At 38.1% G+C, this 18,893-nt stretch overlaps 1 protein-coding gene across 4 annotated transcripts in view; it reads left to right on the forward strand.

The window, feature by feature from the left end:
• The window catches only part of ACBD6 (acyl-CoA binding domain containing 6), a 128,454-nt gene extending 126,934 nt beyond the window's left edge, over positions 1–1,520 (forward strand). For 2 of the 4 annotated variants that reach the window (XR_014026169.1, XR_014026170.1), the window contains one exon: positions 726–814. Coding sequence is in view for 1 of the 4 variants with exons in the window: in XM_081325780.1 (XP_081181906.1) it covers positions 726–880 (155 nt within the window). In the remaining 3 variants the exon portion in view is untranslated. Of the gene's footprint in view, positions 1–725 lie in introns of all 4 variants that reach the window. The other 2 variants (XR_014026171.1, XM_081325780.1) reach the window with 2 other exon arrangements.
• The last annotated feature ends 17,373 nt before the right edge of the window (positions 1,521–18,893 follow it).

The raw sequence follows: 18,893 nt of genomic DNA on the forward strand, positions 1-18,893 counted from the left end.
TGTGAGTGCTTCCTTAGTTGCCAAAAGCTTTGCGTGATTTAAGTGACAGTGATTGTTCCAGGCCTTCTCAATCTTTTTAGCAAGGTTATTCACTGTAGCAGTTGCATGGAATGTTTTTATACCTGGGAATATTCTTCCTCCTTCTCCTCCCTCCTATTGCTATATTTGTTTTGGATTAATATTAAAAGTTTAATTTGTATACTATGTTGCTGAATTTTTTATTTTACTCTTGTGTGCGCTCCTAAGAGGCACGGTTTTGAGATGGGCAGTTGTATAGATTATTTAAATAAATAAAATGCCAAGAGGAAGGGACCACACAATGGACTTTGAAAGTATGAGGGCCACAATAGAAAAGGTTTGTCTCTTAGTCCATATTCTTCCAAACTCACATTGGAGTGGAGACCTCACCAGGTTTTCTGGCAATGTGCTTAACAATTGGGCAGATTTAATCTTGGCAAAGCAATCCCTGATGTGATGCAGTGCAGTGCTGTTTTGTTTTTGACTCTGTAGGGTTGAATGCTATCTTAGCATTATCACGTTGAATGCTATCTTAGCATGGTGGTAGAATGTGGAATGCCAATTATGAGAATTTTTCTTTCTTCTAGCAACTTCCTTGTTCTGTTTGGCTGTCAGGTTGTTGCATCTGTAGTACTGATATGCCTCATTCAGCCGATGCAAACTGTTGATTCTGACTTGTTTCTATTTTGTTCTGGTCTCCCCTCTAGCTTCTACCTGTGAATTTTCTGATATTGTGGAACTATTGCTTGAATCTGGAGCTGACCCTTCTCTTCGGGACACAGAAGGATACTTGCCTGAGGAGGTGACAGACTGTAGAGTAATCACCTCTATGCTCCAGGAACACACAGCTGGCAAAGCTTAACTGAAAGACCAAGGAAGTAAAGCCCAAGGCTTTCAGAACGGAACAAAAACTGCAATAAATCCATCCTTCTCCTACGTAGTCTGCACAATGCATAAAGATTGGAATTTGCTGAATGAAAGTACTTGGTATTATACATATTGCCAAAAAGCCAAAAAGAAAGGAGTGGACTGTGAATCACACAGCATAACCTACTATCTACCGTGTGAAAAATAACCTCAGCCATAGTTTGTGACTTGCCATTTGCTTAATAGTCCCCCCTCCCCTTTCTTAAAACCAATAAAAAGGATATATTGAATTTCTGCTATCCTGTCAGATGTAGCTGTAAGAGATGTTCAATTGGATAGATTTTATGCTTACAAGCCTGATACAGCACGAGCCTTACTTTGCCAGCAGAAGAGTTTCATCATGCATGGAGGCTGCTGAGAAAAAAAGGAACCATACTGAAGCTGAAATCCTGTGTGTTCCTTCTTAAGAATAATCCCTAATTAGATACAAGAATAGTGTTGAACTTGCTTTCCCAAGTGGATTTAAGGACTAGTTTTTTATTTGGTCAATGCAACTTGTAGGAAAGGAAGATCCAACTGCTGGATAGTGGAAAGGAAGATATAAGCCAGTTTATAAAGCTTTTTTTTCCAAACTCCCACATTAGTGGCAGTGTTATTATTTATATTTTCTTGAACTCAGAATTAGAAGTACTGTCGTCTTTAAGATCTAAGAATAGGGGTGGTGGGCTTTTTTCCCCCTTAATCCTAAACAGATTCCTAAACTGATTAGCTAAGTAGTTGCTGTCTTGTTAAACTATGAGAACTGATGGGCATGTTAATTGTGTATATCTCTCTGTTTCTGGTATAAAAATACTATCCTGCATGATATGAGATATATAAAACGTTTCTGAAATGTTTCTCTTTTTTCACCTACCATTAAACCAAGCTAGTTATACAAAAAGCATCATGAGTTTATATTGGACACTACAAAATCTTATCCTGAATTTTTTTTGATCTTGTGGATATAACTAAAATATTTTTAGAGGAAACATCTAAAGAAGCAGACATTTACAGTATCTTTTTACTGATTCCCTTTCTGATTGGAGATCATCACACCATGATAACATGGATAGCCATGATTCATTCCTCCCTTGTGCCTTTTTAAGCCTTATTAAGCAATTCCCAATCTTCTCTCTTTCCATCATAAACAACTATACTTCCAGGATCATATTTCCCTTCCCCTTAACAGACTGGAGAATTCCATTCTGCCTTACAAAGAAAAAGAGATCTTTTCAGAAACCATCCACAATGGCTTCTCATGAAGTTAAATGGTGGGAATTGTATGAGGAAAAACGAAGGATATCCCAATTCTTCTGCAATGTCATCATATTTTTTCCCTTATATTTAACTAAGCATGCCTTGGCACTTATTTCCATAAGCTTATAGCTTACATGAATCTCTACTTCTATTTTTCAACATGTGGTACCTCCCTCACTATTAAGGTGTTATGTCAAAGGACTAATTTTCCTCTGTTCCCTGGTATACCTGCTGATTCTTGATTTTGTCCATTATTTCCTCTGGCTTCATTTCAGAGCCTTTTCAGCCCAGTTACTGCCCTAATTCATCTCTTATTGTGAAAGATACTAGCGGTAACTGTGATCTTGGCTCACCAACAGGGAGGCTTGTGTGTCTAGCACAGAGATTCTTCCTGTCTCTTAACTTTGACAGATCACTTTTCTCTCAAGGTTGGAAAAGTAATTGCCTTCCACTTGGACAAAATGGCCTTACTCCAAAGAGACCAATATCTATGGTGCAATTTCTCTCCCCAACATTTTTTCAAATGATATTTAGTAAACATCAGGTTTTCCTTTGAAGTGTCCAAGCAGGATGCTTATTTCAGCTTCACACCTACTTTATGACAGTTGCAGCAGCAGTTTGCAGCTTTCTGATTCACCAGGAATGTGCCTATGACTTAAAGATAAGCCTTGACTTACAACTGTAATTGAGCCTGAAATTACAAATGTAAGTCGCATCGTATGAACCAGTCCCAATTTTTTGACAATTTTTGTGGTAATTGTTAAGGGAATGCCATGGTCATAGAGTGAATCAATTTTTCCCAATAGGCATTTTTTGCTGGAGACCAAAGATAAATGCAAGAAACCAACAAGGATGTTGCGAAGGTAATGGTGGGATGCTTCAAACAGCAATAAAAGTGAGCCAAATGCCAAGCACCAATAACACAATCACATGACTGGGGGGGAGGGGAGAGGGAGTGAAGCTGTTGTATCTTCAAAAACATGGAACAAGTAGTTTTTGGAGGGTCCGTTGAACTGTCATTGAGCGATTGGTCATAAGTCAAAGACTACCTAATTATGGATTCTGCCTTGTATGAACTGGAACTTTGCTTTCAGAAAGGTGTAGAAGCTCTGCGTGTACCTGTCCTCTCTTATACAGCCACATCATCATCATCATTATCATTATTAATCATTGCACAGTCAGCCAGATTTTCAGACTGGATTTGGCATTTTTGTCTACCTATCAAGTTCTTACCAAGGACCTGGGATAGATGTGGATGTTTGATGGTATAAAGATATTGTCGCAGGATGGAAGCAGTTCCTAGTAAGGCTGCCTTTTGCAATTGACTAATGGCGAATTTGTCAATGCCAATGGTGTTCAAGTGGTGCTCCAGTTGTTTTGGGATTGCACCCAAGACGCCTATTACTATTGGTACTACCCTTGCTTGTCTTTGCCACAGTCTTTCTATTTCTATTTGTAGGTCTTTGTATTTTGTTATCTTCTCCAGTTCTTTCTTGTCTATTTTGCCACATCCACTATCCAGACTTTTTTGTCTTTCTTATTGACAATGGTTAAGTCCGGGGTGTTATGTTGCAGGTGCTTGTCTCTTTGAATTCTGAAGTCCCAGAGCAGTTTAACTTTATCATTTTTTATGACTTTCTCTATTTTATGATCCTACCAGTTCTTGCTTACAGGCAAATGATATTTCTTGCACTGTTTCTTCCCTGTCAGGTACTGACTGATTCATTGCAGTTTCTCCCTTGATGGATTGGTAGAAACATTTCTGCCTATAATTTGCAATTTGAGCTTCGTATCTACTGATTTTCCTGGCTATAGCTGTTATTTGCTGCTTTATTATTTCCAGTGCTTCCTTGATCTTCCTTGTTTCTAAGTGGTATTTCTTGATTAGGTATTCTTCGGTCTTCTTGTTCCTCAGCTTCTTTTCTTTCATCTGTTTTAGCTTGCTTGCATGTGATCTTAACTTGCTGATCTTATTTTCTAGTCTAACCTTCCATTTTTGTGGTGCACTGTTTGTTTTTCTTCTTTGTTGATTTTGCATCCCAGGTATTCAGTTATAACTGCAGCTGAGCTGTACATTAGTTGGTTTGTTTCTCTCAGTGAATTGGTGCTCATACTTGATATTGCAGTATTTGCATCTTTTAATGCTTGTGCTAGCTGTTTCTTTGGAACAAGCTTCAATGTAGGCAGCCTTATTCTGTTGTTTTTGTGCTGTTCTAGATGCTCAGTTATTCTTTGTTTCAATTCTTTTATTTCTTTAGTTAGATAATAATAATAATGTTGGAAGGGACTGTGTAGGTCATCTAGTCCAACCCCCTGCTTATATAGGAAACCCTATACCATTTCAGAAAAATGGCTGTCCAGTCTCTTCTTAAAAACCTCCGGTGTTGGAGCATTCACAGCTTCTGGAGGCAGGTTGTTCCACTGATTAATTGTTCTAACTGTCAGGAAATTCCTTATACCTCAAGAGTGAAGAATTTTTAGTTGCTGCACTTTTTTCCTAATTATTTTTAGCTGCCAAAGCTCACAATGGTTAGAGTGACACTATAATATGCCAATGGAAGGGCTGTGGCCAGAAATTTTTCCTATTTTTCTTAATCCCTGTGGGAAACGTGGCAGTGAATCAGTCATGTTATTTGATATTTTGCTAATAAATTTCAATAGTGCAATCTTGGGAGGGCATATGAGCTACATAATGGTTTTTTTAAAGTAAATAAGTACAATCAGTTCTGGAAAGGAAAATGAACACAAATAGTAAAAAAAATCAAATTATGGCAATAGCAAAATTAAGTTTATATATATATATATATATATATATATATATATATATATATATATATATATATATATATATATATATATATATATATATATATATATATATATATATATATATATATATATATATATATATATATATATATATATATATATGTTTCGAATGTTAACTATTTATATATATTTGGTCATTCGGGTTTTTTCCCGCGTAGAATTGAAGGTGTAGGAGCAACGTTTCGACGGAATCCCATCCGTCATCCTCAGGCTGGTGGCTTCAGCTCCCTTCTTCTGGGAGAAGCATGTGGTAGTGGCGTCTCCCAGAAGAAGGAAGCTGAAGCCACCAGCCTGAGGATGACGGATGGGATTCCATTGAAACGTTGCTCCTACACCTTCAATTCTACGCGGGGGAAAAACCCGAATGACCAAAGATCCACATACAAACACCCGCGAAAACCTCAGAAAACAAATTTTTTAGATTGCTAACAAAGAATTAAAGGGAGACTGATATGCATTTCAAACTTATTTGTTTTCATCAGTCATCCATACCCTTCTGAGATTCGAACCTGGGCTGATTGCACATTAGGCAGTTGTTTTAATCTCTAGGCCACAAGCTCTATCTCACTTTGTTAGCTGAGAAGCAAGGGAGATATGTGTTAAATGCTTGTTAACTATTTAGATTACCTTGCTAGGCCCCAAACATGGGACATGGGACATATATATATATGTATACGTATATGTATATATGTAAAGGTTCCCCCACACATGCGTGCTAGGGGCCGGTGCTCATCTCCGTTTCAAAACCAAAGAGCCAGCGCTTGTCTGAGGACGTCTCCGTGGTCATGTGGCCGGCATGATTAGACGCCAAAAGTGCACGGAACGCTGTTACCTTCCCACCATAGTGGTCCCTGTTTTTCTACTTGCATTTTTTTTTACATGCTTTCGAACTGCTAGGTTGGCAGAAGCTGGGACGAGTAACAGGCGCTCACTCTGTTACGCGGCACTCGGGATTCAACCCGCCAAACTGCCGACCTTCTGATCGACAAGCTCAGCGTCCTAACCCACTGAGCCACCGCATATAAATATATATATGTATGTGTGTGTGTGTGTGTATATAAATACACACACACACACACACACACTCAAGTACATAGTGCACACTAAGTATAGTGATTCACCTTTGTAGCACCCATGATGCCATTTGTTTCCTAATAGCTGAAGTCCTATGAAAAAATGTTGCCACTTTATATATGTATGAGTTTAAATCTGATAAAAGAGGGCTGGATACTTGTTTGGAAGACGGTTTGTAAGTTAATGTCATGAGTCTCCAGAAACAGTACATGACTCAGCAGATCCAGAAAAGCGTGAACATTGGTATTTATCATATGGGACATTAGCATACAGGTAATCCTCAACTTACAACAGTTCGTTTAGTGACCAAAGTTATAACAGCACTAAAAAAAGTGACTTATGACCTTTTTTCACCATTGCAGCATCCCCGTGCTCACGTGATCAAAATTCAGACGCATGACAACTGACTTATATTTGATGATGATTCTAGTGTCCCCAGGGACATGGGATCACCTTTTGTGACTTTCTGACAAGCAAAGTCATTGGGGAAGCCAGATGGCAGTGCTTCACTTAACAAATATGGCAAGAAAGGTCATAAAATGGGTCAAACTCACTTAACAAATGTCTCATTTAGCAAAAGAAATTTTGAGCCCCCTTTTGGTCATAAGCCAAGGATTACCTATATTTATCTTACATGATTGGAGACCCTGGCATTTGAATGCCAGGCATTTATTACTTTTTTTATTAAATGTTTATGCCACCCATCTTCCCTACAAGTTAGCACCCCAAGACTGAAGAAAAGCAATTAAAAAATAAAAGGTCAAAGGCAAGAGAAAAGAAATAACAGAAATAAGGAGAAGATAGAAGCATAAAACTGAGAGGAAATTCCTTAGGAAAACATTCAGCAGAAATCTGTGGAAAACAAAGTATAGGGAGAATAAGAGAAAAGAATATGAGGGAAAAAAGGAAATCTTCCTGCAGCAACTGTTTCGTATGGTCCAGAATTCCTGCCTCTTTCTGTTCCTTTTCCTGTTTTTCCTGAAAGTGACTTTTCTTTATTCTGTACAAGGGTTCTAATGTACTCAGTCTCCACAATAAGCTAAATCTAAATTTCTAACTGTTCAAAATTATGCCCCACGGAACTTCTGACACAACTCTTGCTGTTCCAAACTTCTTTTTAAAACTAATTTCCCTTCAGACAGAAAAAAAAATTATACTATAGTAACAAGGTTCAATGCCTTATCCTCAGAGCTGCTGGAAAAGTAGCCTAGCAACTTCCCTTGTCTGGATGGACTCTGCACATGTAGATATCATAAATTTAGCTCACCATTCTAGCTATTGCCCTGCCTACTATGCCAGGACTAGCCATCAGCACTGCTGTTCCTCCTCTCCTTATAGGGCAGGGGTAGGCAACCTCGGCTCTTTTATGACTCATGGACTTCAACTCCCAGAATTCCTGAGCCAGCCTCGGGAATTCTGGGACTTGAAGTCCATGAGTCATAAAAGAGCTGAGATTGCCTACCCCTTTTATAGGGGATGGACCAAGTCTGAGGCTGTACAGATTTTACTAGCATACATCTCCATTGAAATCTTTAAGAACATCGTTAAATTCTCTCTGGAAATATTTTAAGAGTGTTGCTACAGGACTGATTTGCAAGCTTGGTTGGGGGGTGGGGGGAGGTAAAAACAGCAAATGTTGTTAGTAAGAGGCTTAAAAAAGCATCTGGATAAATCTTACGTTGAGCCTTCACGGTGGTCTTCTAAGTGGAATTCAAGGAGGTTTCCCATTGCACCCTTCTCACCCCTTCTCTTTTGTAGTTAGCTCAATGTTTTGGGGAGATGCCAGGCTGGCCCATTTTCCCTTTTGGGATACCTGGGGTTTCCTTCCACACCTGTTCTGGAAGGAATGGACCAGTGAAGTAATTGCATTCCTCACTGCCTGATGCTTTAAAAAGGTTATATAATTGATACCTTACTTCCCCTCTCCCCCAAAATTGAGCAAAAGGAAAGTATTTTTGAAATAGTATCACATCATGCAGAAATGGGCATTTAACACTCACTCACTTCTGCAACTCGGTCGACTGTTAGTTGAATGTTCAGTTCCATATTCATTTCATCTTTCATTCCCTCCAACTGAAAACATTTGGGCTGTTTCTCATCTCAAGAATGCTAATGCCAAATGTTTGTTATACAACTCAACCTTTGTGTAATTTGGGTTTTTGGTGCAGAGCAATATGAAAGGGATATTAAAAGGTACGAGCACTGCTGCATGGCTGGCAGCTATTTTTACTGCTGTACTGTGGACATCAGCCATCTGCATTGGTCTTACATTACGGACAGTTAGGCAAAAATGGCAGAATAGGACAGTCACCTTTCTATGTCCTTTAGATGTATATCTGCCACCTTGTCCAGAAACCAGTGTGCATTTTTATTTATTTTGTGCTGAGGGTTATCTTTCCCAGCATTTTGTGTTTTGAAGTGGAGCGCTGTCTGATGGACATCTTGTGCATTAAAAGGCACTTGCAAAACAACACATGCTTGATGAGTGCGTTGATGCGAGTGGCAAACAACTGTGCCCATGGCTTTCACAAAGTACATTTGCAGAGCTTAGGATGGATAAGTTTATAGCACTTTAGGACTATTTGTGAGGTTGGAACTCTTCCAAAGAAAAAAAAAGAAAAAGTGAAAAGGCATATATTATTGTTTATAATCTGCTTTATTCAGCCAAACCTTTTCCCCAACAGCCCCCTGGATTGCCGTTTAAATCCTCTGGTGCCTTAAACTACTGATTCTGAAAACAGTTAATGCATATTCAAGCTAAGCTTGGCATCTACTGCAGGAAATCACTTTAATTGAGAAGCATTAAATGTTAAAATGATTAAAATATATAAAGCCAACATGGTGTATATGAAGAGCACAGCTCGCAGCTTTAGAGCGTACCTTGGCTCAGCTTGCCAAAAGCTTGAGCTTCTGAGACTGATGTAGTGGAAGAATTCCTTAAAATGAAAGCTGGTCCATTTCCTTGGCTTATTATAACCCTGAATGCCTTACAAAAGGCAGCCAGCAAAACTTTAACAGCAGTGTCAGATATGATGTTTTGCTAGTTTTGTCCAGAATGACCTTTGATGAGAGAAGGAGGGGTGTTCATGTCTATTCCTAGTTTTTAACACGTGAATACAAGCTTCCCACATTAACGTTCATCTTTTACAGATGTACAGTAAATTTGCCCATTGCAAGCTGCATTTACATAGAAGGGATCATAATTAGAAGGAAAATAACTCTGATTCTGGGAGGGAGGGGTTAGATGATATTATCCAGCTTGGACCTCAGTATTCTAACACCTGCCAATAATAAAGAAATGATCTCCCTTTATTGTCATTGAAATTGACATTTTAAAATATTCCAAATGGTGTTATGCAGGTACCAAAATAAATCCATTCTGAAACTCAAAAGTTCTAATAATTGTGATAAAGAGTACATTACAATAAGTAAAATGTCTATGGAGATTCTCAGTCATCCAGGTAATAGTTATCTCAAAGATGCTTTTTCAAAAGGCAACTGGACTTTCTTGTTTTTCTTTGAAAACGTTTCACTTTTCATCCAAGAAGCTTCTTCAGCTCTAACTGGATGATGGGGAATTGAAGGATTTTTACTCCTTGCAGACAGCTGGTCATTTTCATTCTTTTAGAGGAGGGATGTCAAAACTGCTGGCAAACAGGCCAGTTGCATTATGCGGAGGCTGTGCCCAACCCAGCTCCAGCAATGCAAAAAAAGTTGTGATACATCACAACGAGTGATGCAGCAAGTTGGACACCCATGTTTTAGAGAGTCATTAGTCCACCTGGAAGTTTAGCTGTGTCATCAGGGTCATTTGAGAAGTGCAAGTGGGTGTGGAGCCTTCTTGGAGCTGCTGAAAGGACTGTGTTGTAGACTGGAGTTAGACGATGTCAGATCCCTCCCACTCTGTTGGGAGAGGGCTGTTCAGTTTTGACATAGATGGCCTCTTTGACCCCTCTTTCGAAGCATCGGTCCTCTCTGTCCAAAGACCACATTTTGGACCAGCTGTCTGCAAGGAATATAAATCCTTCCGTTCCCCACCATCCAGTCAGAGCTGAAGAAGCTTCTTAGATGAGAAACGAAACGTCTTCAAAAAAAAAAAAAGAAAATCCAATTGCCTTATGAAAAAGTACTTTGGGATTACAATAAGTAGCATTAACATATGCAAATATCAAAAGAACAGAGAGAAGCAAGCTCCTCTTTATAAAAGTGATCTGTGGCCCGAACTGTTCCTCACTCAAACTTTCAATATTGAAGAAAAATTGCTAATCTCCTTGTTTGGCACACTAACTGGCCCCTGTAAAGAATGTGAAATGGGTCTTGGGAATTCTGTTTTTAAAGTAGCATGTTAAAATACATTCACCTGGATAATTATGATTGATTTTTCTATATGTGTGTGTATATATATGTGTATGTGTGTGTGTCTGCATATCGTTTTTCAAATGATGAATAGCATAATGAAAAAATTTAGATATACTGAATTATAAAAGGCTGTTTCAGTATGCTTTAAGCCAGGCAATTGATTATATTACTGCACAAAATACAAAGAGCTTACATTTCTAAACAAATAGACATACATCATAATTCCAACATTTATATTATACTGTAGTAATACATATATTACTGCATCAAATTATCAACTGATTACATACATGAGTAATGAAGTCATTTATTAAGGTAAAGGTAAAGGCTCCCCCGCACATGTGTGCTAGTCGTTTCCAACTCTAGGGGCCGGTGCTCATCTCCGTTTCAAAGCCGAAGAGCCAGCGTTTGTCCGAGAACGTCTCCGTGGTCATGTGGCCAGCATGACTAGACGCCAAAGGCGCACGTAACAGTGTTACCTTCCCACTGTAGTGGTCCCTATTTTTCTACTTGCATTTTTACATGCTTTCGAACTGCTAGGTTGGCAGAAGCTGAGACGAGTAACAGGCACTCACTCTGTTACGCAGCACTCGGGATTTGACCCGCCAAACTGCCGACCTTCTGATCGACAAGCTCAGCATCCTAACCCACTGAGCCACCATGTCCCTAGTCATTTATTATATCCTGTTTAATCGCCCAGTTTTGCCAATGTTTCTTCACATTTTAAGCAGGTGAAAAGCCAGGCCAAGTCTTGATCTGCCAGTCTCAATGTGTGAGTCCTGAAGTTATCAGGAGGCTTGAATGAGTTTGAAGATCACTTATTGCTGATAGTTGTGTAAGATTTCTTTATACATTCTTACCTGATTTATGAAGTTGGAGAATTTGCTTACATTACAGTGTGTGTTTGTGTGTGTGTGTGTGTGTGTGTGTGTAGGACAACATAGATTTTCTGTCAAACTCTTAGGTACTACCTCCAGAGTTCTCAAAATTCCTTATCAAATTTCATTTTCAATGTGACAACATTAAGATTAAATATGCAGAATAATCACGTTAACTGTATTTAAATGACAGTTACACTTACATTTAGTGAAAATTATTCTGGGTTTTATCCCAACTTGCTTTTGATTTAGGCTTTGCCTACTTTGGGGAGAATGGCCCATGACATGCCCAGCCAATGCCAAATCTGCCCCCTTTGCATGAATTCACACACACCTCAGGAAAAACCTGTCTGTAAAGGTTTTGCCAAGGAGTTCCAAAAGAAACTTGAAACAAATTTGATTATTAACAACAGCTGTGTTGTTTTGAGTATTCTGAGCTGTTCTGAAGGCTGCAATGGGAGTTTTGTTTTCAGATATATGATTAATACTTTTTTAAAAAAAAAACACATTCCACCCAACCTTCGCAACAGCAGAGACCAACTACATCTCTGCTGCTGCTGCTGGCTTTCCCTAAATGGGGTAATATGGATGATACAGTGGTGACAGTTACCGCCTGGCCATTGAGAATTCTGCAATGCTATTTTTTTCTGGGCAAACAAAAGAAGAAGAAAAACTGCTCACAGATGCAAGCCAGATCAAATATAATATTGTGATGATAAATTTAGATTTCAGGGGATTGAGTTACATGTTTTTTGTGCGTTTTGTGGATAATCTGTAAAAAAGAGTAAATAAATGAAGGTCAAAGAGTACACAAAGGGCGCATATGTATCTTTCTGTACACACTAGTCTGCTTCTGCTTTTAACCCTGTAAATTGTAAATGGAAAAAATCACTACTAATATTATACCAATAGTTTGGGTTGGCTTGCTGAGCTTTGATGTTTGTTTACTTTCTGTGCATGCTCTGATGACCTGCTTGTAGGCTGCGTTTATATGTAGGTTTTGCTGGTTTGCATTTGCGTATCTACTGTTGTTATATTAATGTGTCCATGCACGAATAAAGTATAAAGTTCAGATGCTTTATGTTCACAACAAAACACAATTTAAATTTAATGCATGACCCTATCCCAGAGGACCCCACCAGGCAAATAGGAAATTTAGCGATGACATTTGTTTTCCAAAAATGTTATAGTCTCCAGGTTGACAGCTTCATATTGTAGAGTGGTATTTAGCATTTAAAGGGACCCGGTGGCTCAGTGGGTTAGGATGCTGAGCTTGTCGATCAGAAGATCGGCAGTTTGGCGGGTCGAATCCCAAGCGCCACGTAACAGAGTGAGCGCCTGTTACTCATCCCAGGGACCACTACGGTGGGAAGGTAACAGCGTTCCGTGCGCCTTTGGCGTCTAGTTATGCCGGCCACATGACCACGGAGATGTCCTTGGACAAGCGCTGGCTCTTCGGCTTTGAAACGGAGATGAGCACCAGCCCCTAGAGTCGGAAACGACTAGCATGCATGTGCGGGGGAACCTTTACCTTTACTATTTAGCATTTAATGTTCAGACTGCAGAAAATCTTGGCAACCACTTGATGACAGCAAGGTGTTGAAGTTTTTCTGAGCTTTTGTACTTCAAATATAATATGTTTGTATTTGTGTGTGTGTGTGTGTGTGTCAGTGTCTGTGTGTAGTTTTCTCTTTCTCTGCTTTAAAATGAATGTTTAATGCAAGACAGAAAAAGGCACATGAACTCTGGAGATCATTTCATATTTATTTTACATAGAACTTTTGTTGTTGCTGTGGTTTTACATACACGTCATGCCAGCAGACAGAAGGCAAATACCAAGAAATTTGTTGGGTTTTCTTTTTATCCAAAGACACATGGCAATAAATACATTTCTTTCTCTCAAAATGTCACCTTGGAACTGTACAAAATTTGTCAACACAAGGAGATGGTTACAATGGCAAAGAGCAACCTGGGGAAGTTGCAGTAGAGGAGAGAGCTGTAAGAAATGCAGCAGCCTTACTCTCAAGCTTTCCGTGCTTGAAACAGCCAAACCAAGAGGCAATTTCACCTTGAGTTAGTTTTTAAATCTTAATCTCCTCTCTGGGGCCCAGAGACCTGTGCTGACAGATCTACACAGTAGAGAAATGGATGGGAAATCAGAGGAGTTCAGGATGCCTCCTTAGATACCACCCATGCTCTACTTCAGATGCAGAGGAAACCCTCTTTGTCCACGGAATTAGGTCAATATCATTTGTGATCACTGATCTCTGTTTTCACATTTTATGTTTTATTTTCACTGTTTGGAGGAAATTCTCTCTGTCTTTTAAAAGGACAATTGAAAAATCCTAGAACTAGAGACAGGCAGGAGACAACTAGTAATGTGCTTTTTTTTTTCAACTTGAAGTTCAGCCATCATTATCAGAGCTCTGCGAGAAGAGGACATAAAATACAATCTAGCAAGTTCTACTAAGCTGAATTTGTTCTCAGATCATGATTTTCAAGTATTATAGTGCAGTAAATTAAATGGGAGAGTCATGCCGTTACCCTTGCATCATTTTATAAGTTGCTGTAGAGTTCAGGTATATGTAAAACTCCTAGAAGAGTTTATATTATATAAGAGGCAATATTCTGTAAACTCAGAGAAAACCATAGTCATGAGAAATATTAAATGGACATGGGTAGTAAAATGCAGTGATCAATTTGATCATCTTGGTAGGAAGAGAGAAAGTGCTATGATTCTATCTCAGATCAGTTTTGGGCAGACGATATTGTCTGTGTGAAATGAAGTTTTTAAATCCTTTTAAAAGGATTTAAATTTAAGTTTTATTAGACTTTTGGGGGCAAAATATTTATAATTTATGCTTAGTCTTGGGTATACAAAGCATGTCTTAACAGGTAGTTTATTAGTCATTGGGTTGTTATGAAAGATATAAAGAAACCAAGATAACATGATGACTTAAAGTATACAGAAGTATTCATCTTACAAGAAACTGCCTAATAGATTAATATCATTGGTTGCAAATAAACTATCTAAACCCACCTTCCCCAACTGGGCATTTTCCTCTAGATATGTTGGAATGTTCCTCCCATCATCCACAGCCAGCACACCCAATTACAGTGTATGTTGAAGATGACGAAGTGTGGTACTGTAATTCAACATGTTGCTGGCTTGGAAGTCGGTGATTTAAAGCAAAGTCTAATTGCAGGCATTCTCTATGGTGTTAAAGATGAAACCAATAAAATCTATCTAATGAAATCTATCTAACTGTCTTATGAGCCTTAGTGCACGTGTCCAAAAGCTCTGTATTGACTTTTCTAGGAATTTTACAAAGAACTGAAAACAAGATACATGCAGAAGCAAACCGCTGTTAAAAGTTTGTCATTCTTACACATGCGATAGCCTGCTCATCCTTTGCTGCATCAAATCCCTCAATAAAGAGCAGATTATATCATACAGTAAGGATGGGCAAGTCATTGGGCTGCATGTGGCCATCCAAGCCGTTTTATGTTGATCCCAGGGAACCTAGAAATCATGTGATTACAGTGGCAAAGAGCCAAGAAAGAGATGGAATTTTCCAAATGAAAGAATATGTTACTTAGAATTAATCCTACCCCTCCAATATTTATATTAAAAAACTGTCATCCTCTTCCAAATGAAACACCTGAAATCCTTTGGCCAACTTGTATTTTTCAAGTAATCTTTCAATTTTTTAAAAGCCACTCCTCTGTGATAGAGACAAGCATACAGAGTCTGTAGAAGGTGAGCATTTTAAAGTATTTTAGACTTTAGACTTTATTTTAGACTCGTGGCAATAAAATTGGCTCTAGATCGTACATAAGTGGTCTATGCTGGAAAAAGAAATCTGCCGATCTTGGTTCTGGAATTGATTGAGCTATTAAATATCCCAAATTACTTCTAGCATCTCCAAGATGTGTATTTTTCCTTTTTAAATAGTTGTAATGCATTCAAAGGCACATCTCTGTTAAGAACTCCTAAGGTTTCATCTCCTACAAAAGACCATTGTTTCGGGTACACCAAGACAGATCATCGGTCTGCTGGGCTCAATACTATCTCTCCAGGATTCTGCTGCTGGGAAACCTTGAAACTTTTGCCTTCCAAGCAGGGATACATTCACTGAGCAATAGTCCTTCCCCAGTTTATTTTTTACTGCAGAGTTAACCATTCATTTGTTTTATTTTGATAACAAACAGCTAAAGACAATGCATCAGGGGGTTGGGATTTGGATAATGGAAATTGGGAAGGATGATGAAAGGTAAAAATAAAAGTTCACATTTTAAAAAAAAAATCATAGGTTGAAGCGGTACTAGGGAGATGTACAATAGATGTAGACAATATAGAAAACATTTATATAATACTAATTCTGATGGTAGATGTCATGGTTCAATTCTAAATATGTCCTTTTTTTTCCAAAATGAAATCCCAGTGAGTCTCAAAGGGACTTACTCTCAAGAAAATGAGAATAGATTTCAGCTTTATTGCAGAAAACAAAAAATAACTTAAAAGGGCTTAACTTTTGGGAAAATCATGTATTTTTTATTCCTTTAATTTTTTTGTGGATATATGCCATGCAAAACCTCTGCAATCTCGAAATATCCATCTATATGTAAGCTGAAGATGGCCATCTCCTTTGCCTTGGTGCTAATAAAGTCTGACAGGTGAATTTCACACTGATTTTTTTCTCTAAGATTTTCTTCTGTAGATAATGTGCTTGTGGTGGTTTGTCAATAACTGAAAAACAGCATTATATTAAATCTTTTCACATTTTAAACGTTCAAAGTAATAGGTCATGGAAAAGCTGCTTATACCAATTTTAAATTCTTCAGACAGTATTCCAACATGGGTATAACAGACTGATCTCGATGAAAAAGTTGTGTTACTGAAATAATTGCTTTTCCTCTTGAAAAATACAAGCGCTTTAGGAATTAAGTTGCATCAGTCACGGTATATGAGTCATAGCAAATGACAGGAAAAAAGTAGTTCCGAAGCCTTAAAAGGAAGATATTGGGAATGGGAATATATTCGGGATAATGATTAAGTCGGCTGGTCTATGCAGCAAAGCACAGTCATTTGTTTCTTTAGGGTTAATACAGGAGTACATAAATATTGGTTGGGTGTTTGTACTCTAAAGTTGTTCTTGTCCATCAGCTAAATTCAAGAACTTGTTTAATCAAATGTTGCAGCTTATCTTAGGGGTTCTGGCAACCAAACTAAGACTCAGTTTCCAAAAGAGTGGGCATTTTACATTTAGGTAAGACAGTAAACTGCAAAAAGCTTCATGATAGAAACTCATGCACCTGGAGAGAGGATAATTTGAAAGCAGAGTCCATGCATGGTCTTTTAGCCTAGCCTATTGTTAGAACAGCCTACTTTTCTTCATTAACTTTCATTTCCTCGATGTCTACTTTTATTATTAATTAAACTATTGGAAGTAAATTAAAGACTGATTCTAAACCAACTGCAATCACTCAATTTTGATGAAAAACCAGACTCCTGTTCAGAAGCACAGTGAAATCATTTTATGTAAAAGAATATTATCTATTTTAGGTTTGCGTGATTCATATTCTTGGGTAAAATACAACTCATTAGTCTTGTCAGTTACTTGTAAGCTCCCTAACATAGAATCTAGGAGGAGAAACAGTTTCAGCTCTTCCTTTCCATATAGAATCTGGAAAGGAAAGCAGTTTTATCGGAATAGCAGAGTTCCATTTTACTTATGAAATATATTCTTCACCTGATTAGATTTTGGAATGGCAGCCATGCAGAACAGTAAATGGACCAGATACGCATTTATGCTATCTACAAGGTATGTTGAAATGTACTTATTTCAGGGAACTAGTGATTTCCCACTTTTTTTTCTGTAGCAAAAATTGTTTTGTGGGAGGGTAAATGATAAACACTTCCCAACATGGCAAAATGAAAACAGGCATTGATCTGAACCTCTGCAATATGATAATTGGCTGTGTGCTGCCCAATTTTTATGCTTTTTTAAACTTAGCTTTCAATCCATAAAAATATTTGATATAAAATTATTTCTAGCCAGTTGGAGACAAAACCTCAGAAAACAGAAAGTTGAGGACTTTGTTGATACACACATATATCAACACTGGCTCTGTCTTATCTGCATAAGATGTCACTGAAAAAGCATTGTGCTTGAAGTAATAGGAAGTCAATAATCTTTCAGGGAAATTTGGCTCACACATGCAAAGGAATGCATGAACAAGTTCTCTAATTCTCAAGTCATACCTGTGTCACCTTGCTCATGTTACTCAGTGATTATAAGGCCATAATACTCACTACAAAGTGTTTGAAGTTCCAATTAGTTTGTATAAGACCCCGGAGCAAAACAAAATTTAGAGTTTCAGAAAGCACTTCCAAGATATATGCTCTGCAGGCACAGAACTGCCTCAAACTTTATGTGTATGTGTTACCCTGATCTCAAATAATCTCTGAAAAGCCCCTTAGCAGCTTTCCAGCCTAGGTAATGTCTACCTTCAAATGATTGTCATGATATTTCTCTTTCATATTTTACCTACATTATAAAACTTTTATTTGTGAAGGCCTTTAGAATGATGTTAATCTCCTAAAAAAATCAAATTAAAGTTGCCTCCCTTTCCTCAGAGAAAACTTGGGGATTGCTACAACAGTATAAGTAATGAGGTTATAAATTGCTGCATTGCTTAGGAAAATGCCATAGTATTACATATGCTAAAAAAAAAGACCCAGCATTGGACTTCATGCTGGATTACAGGCATTATTAAACTCCTATACAAATTAATTTCATGTAAAGTAAATAATAGTTTATTTTTCTGATTAGAATACACCTTGTGCTTAACTGGTATTCAGTTCATAGTTTGAAAGATTTTCACTACCATGAACTAACACCTAAAACTAGTAGAAGGGTGTAAAATGCCTGTAATTATCTTTTTGTTGTGGATTTTAAACCCATGGTGCATTCCTACCAGCTGCAGCTCTATATTCTTTTTTTGTTATAGTTGCATTCTTCTTGAATGACAAGTGAGTGGTTGCCCCAAAAAGTGAGCTTGCTATGGGATCCCTGATTCCTGCTATATCCAATCATGAAGACAATTACAATCCCACTGCTTACTAAAATTGAGTTGAGGGCTTTGCTGTTGTATTTTTGCTTCTTCTTTTTTCTTTTTCTTTTGCCTCACAGTAGCACATGGTTCACTTATCTGAGTGACAATAACAACTTTAGGAAGAATAATGACCACAGAGGGGTTGAGATCTAAAGAATCAGCAGGTGTTGCTTTGGGGTTGTTGCGGCTTCCTTGTAGCTGGATGTCAACCAGGAGAGAAGGCATCAGCAAAAGATCCCATGATCCAGTTGAAAGGCAATAGCAGATGCCCAAAAGCTGTGATGTAGGTGAGAAACAAGGGCACCTCTAAGCTGCCTTACCATGTCTCCTTAATAAGGCATAATATAGAAAAGAAGTTGCAGGCAGAAATAAAAGTGGGAAGGGTAAAACTTCAACCATTTAGCAACTTTCTGTCCCTTCAGTAGCTGGAAATATTGCATTGATTTCTATTGC

This window comes from Vipera berus (assembly GCF_964194415.1).
Source record: "Vipera berus genome assembly, chromosome: 3".
Classification (NCBI taxonomy): Eukaryota; Metazoa; Chordata; class Lepidosauria; order Squamata; family Viperidae; genus Vipera; species Vipera berus.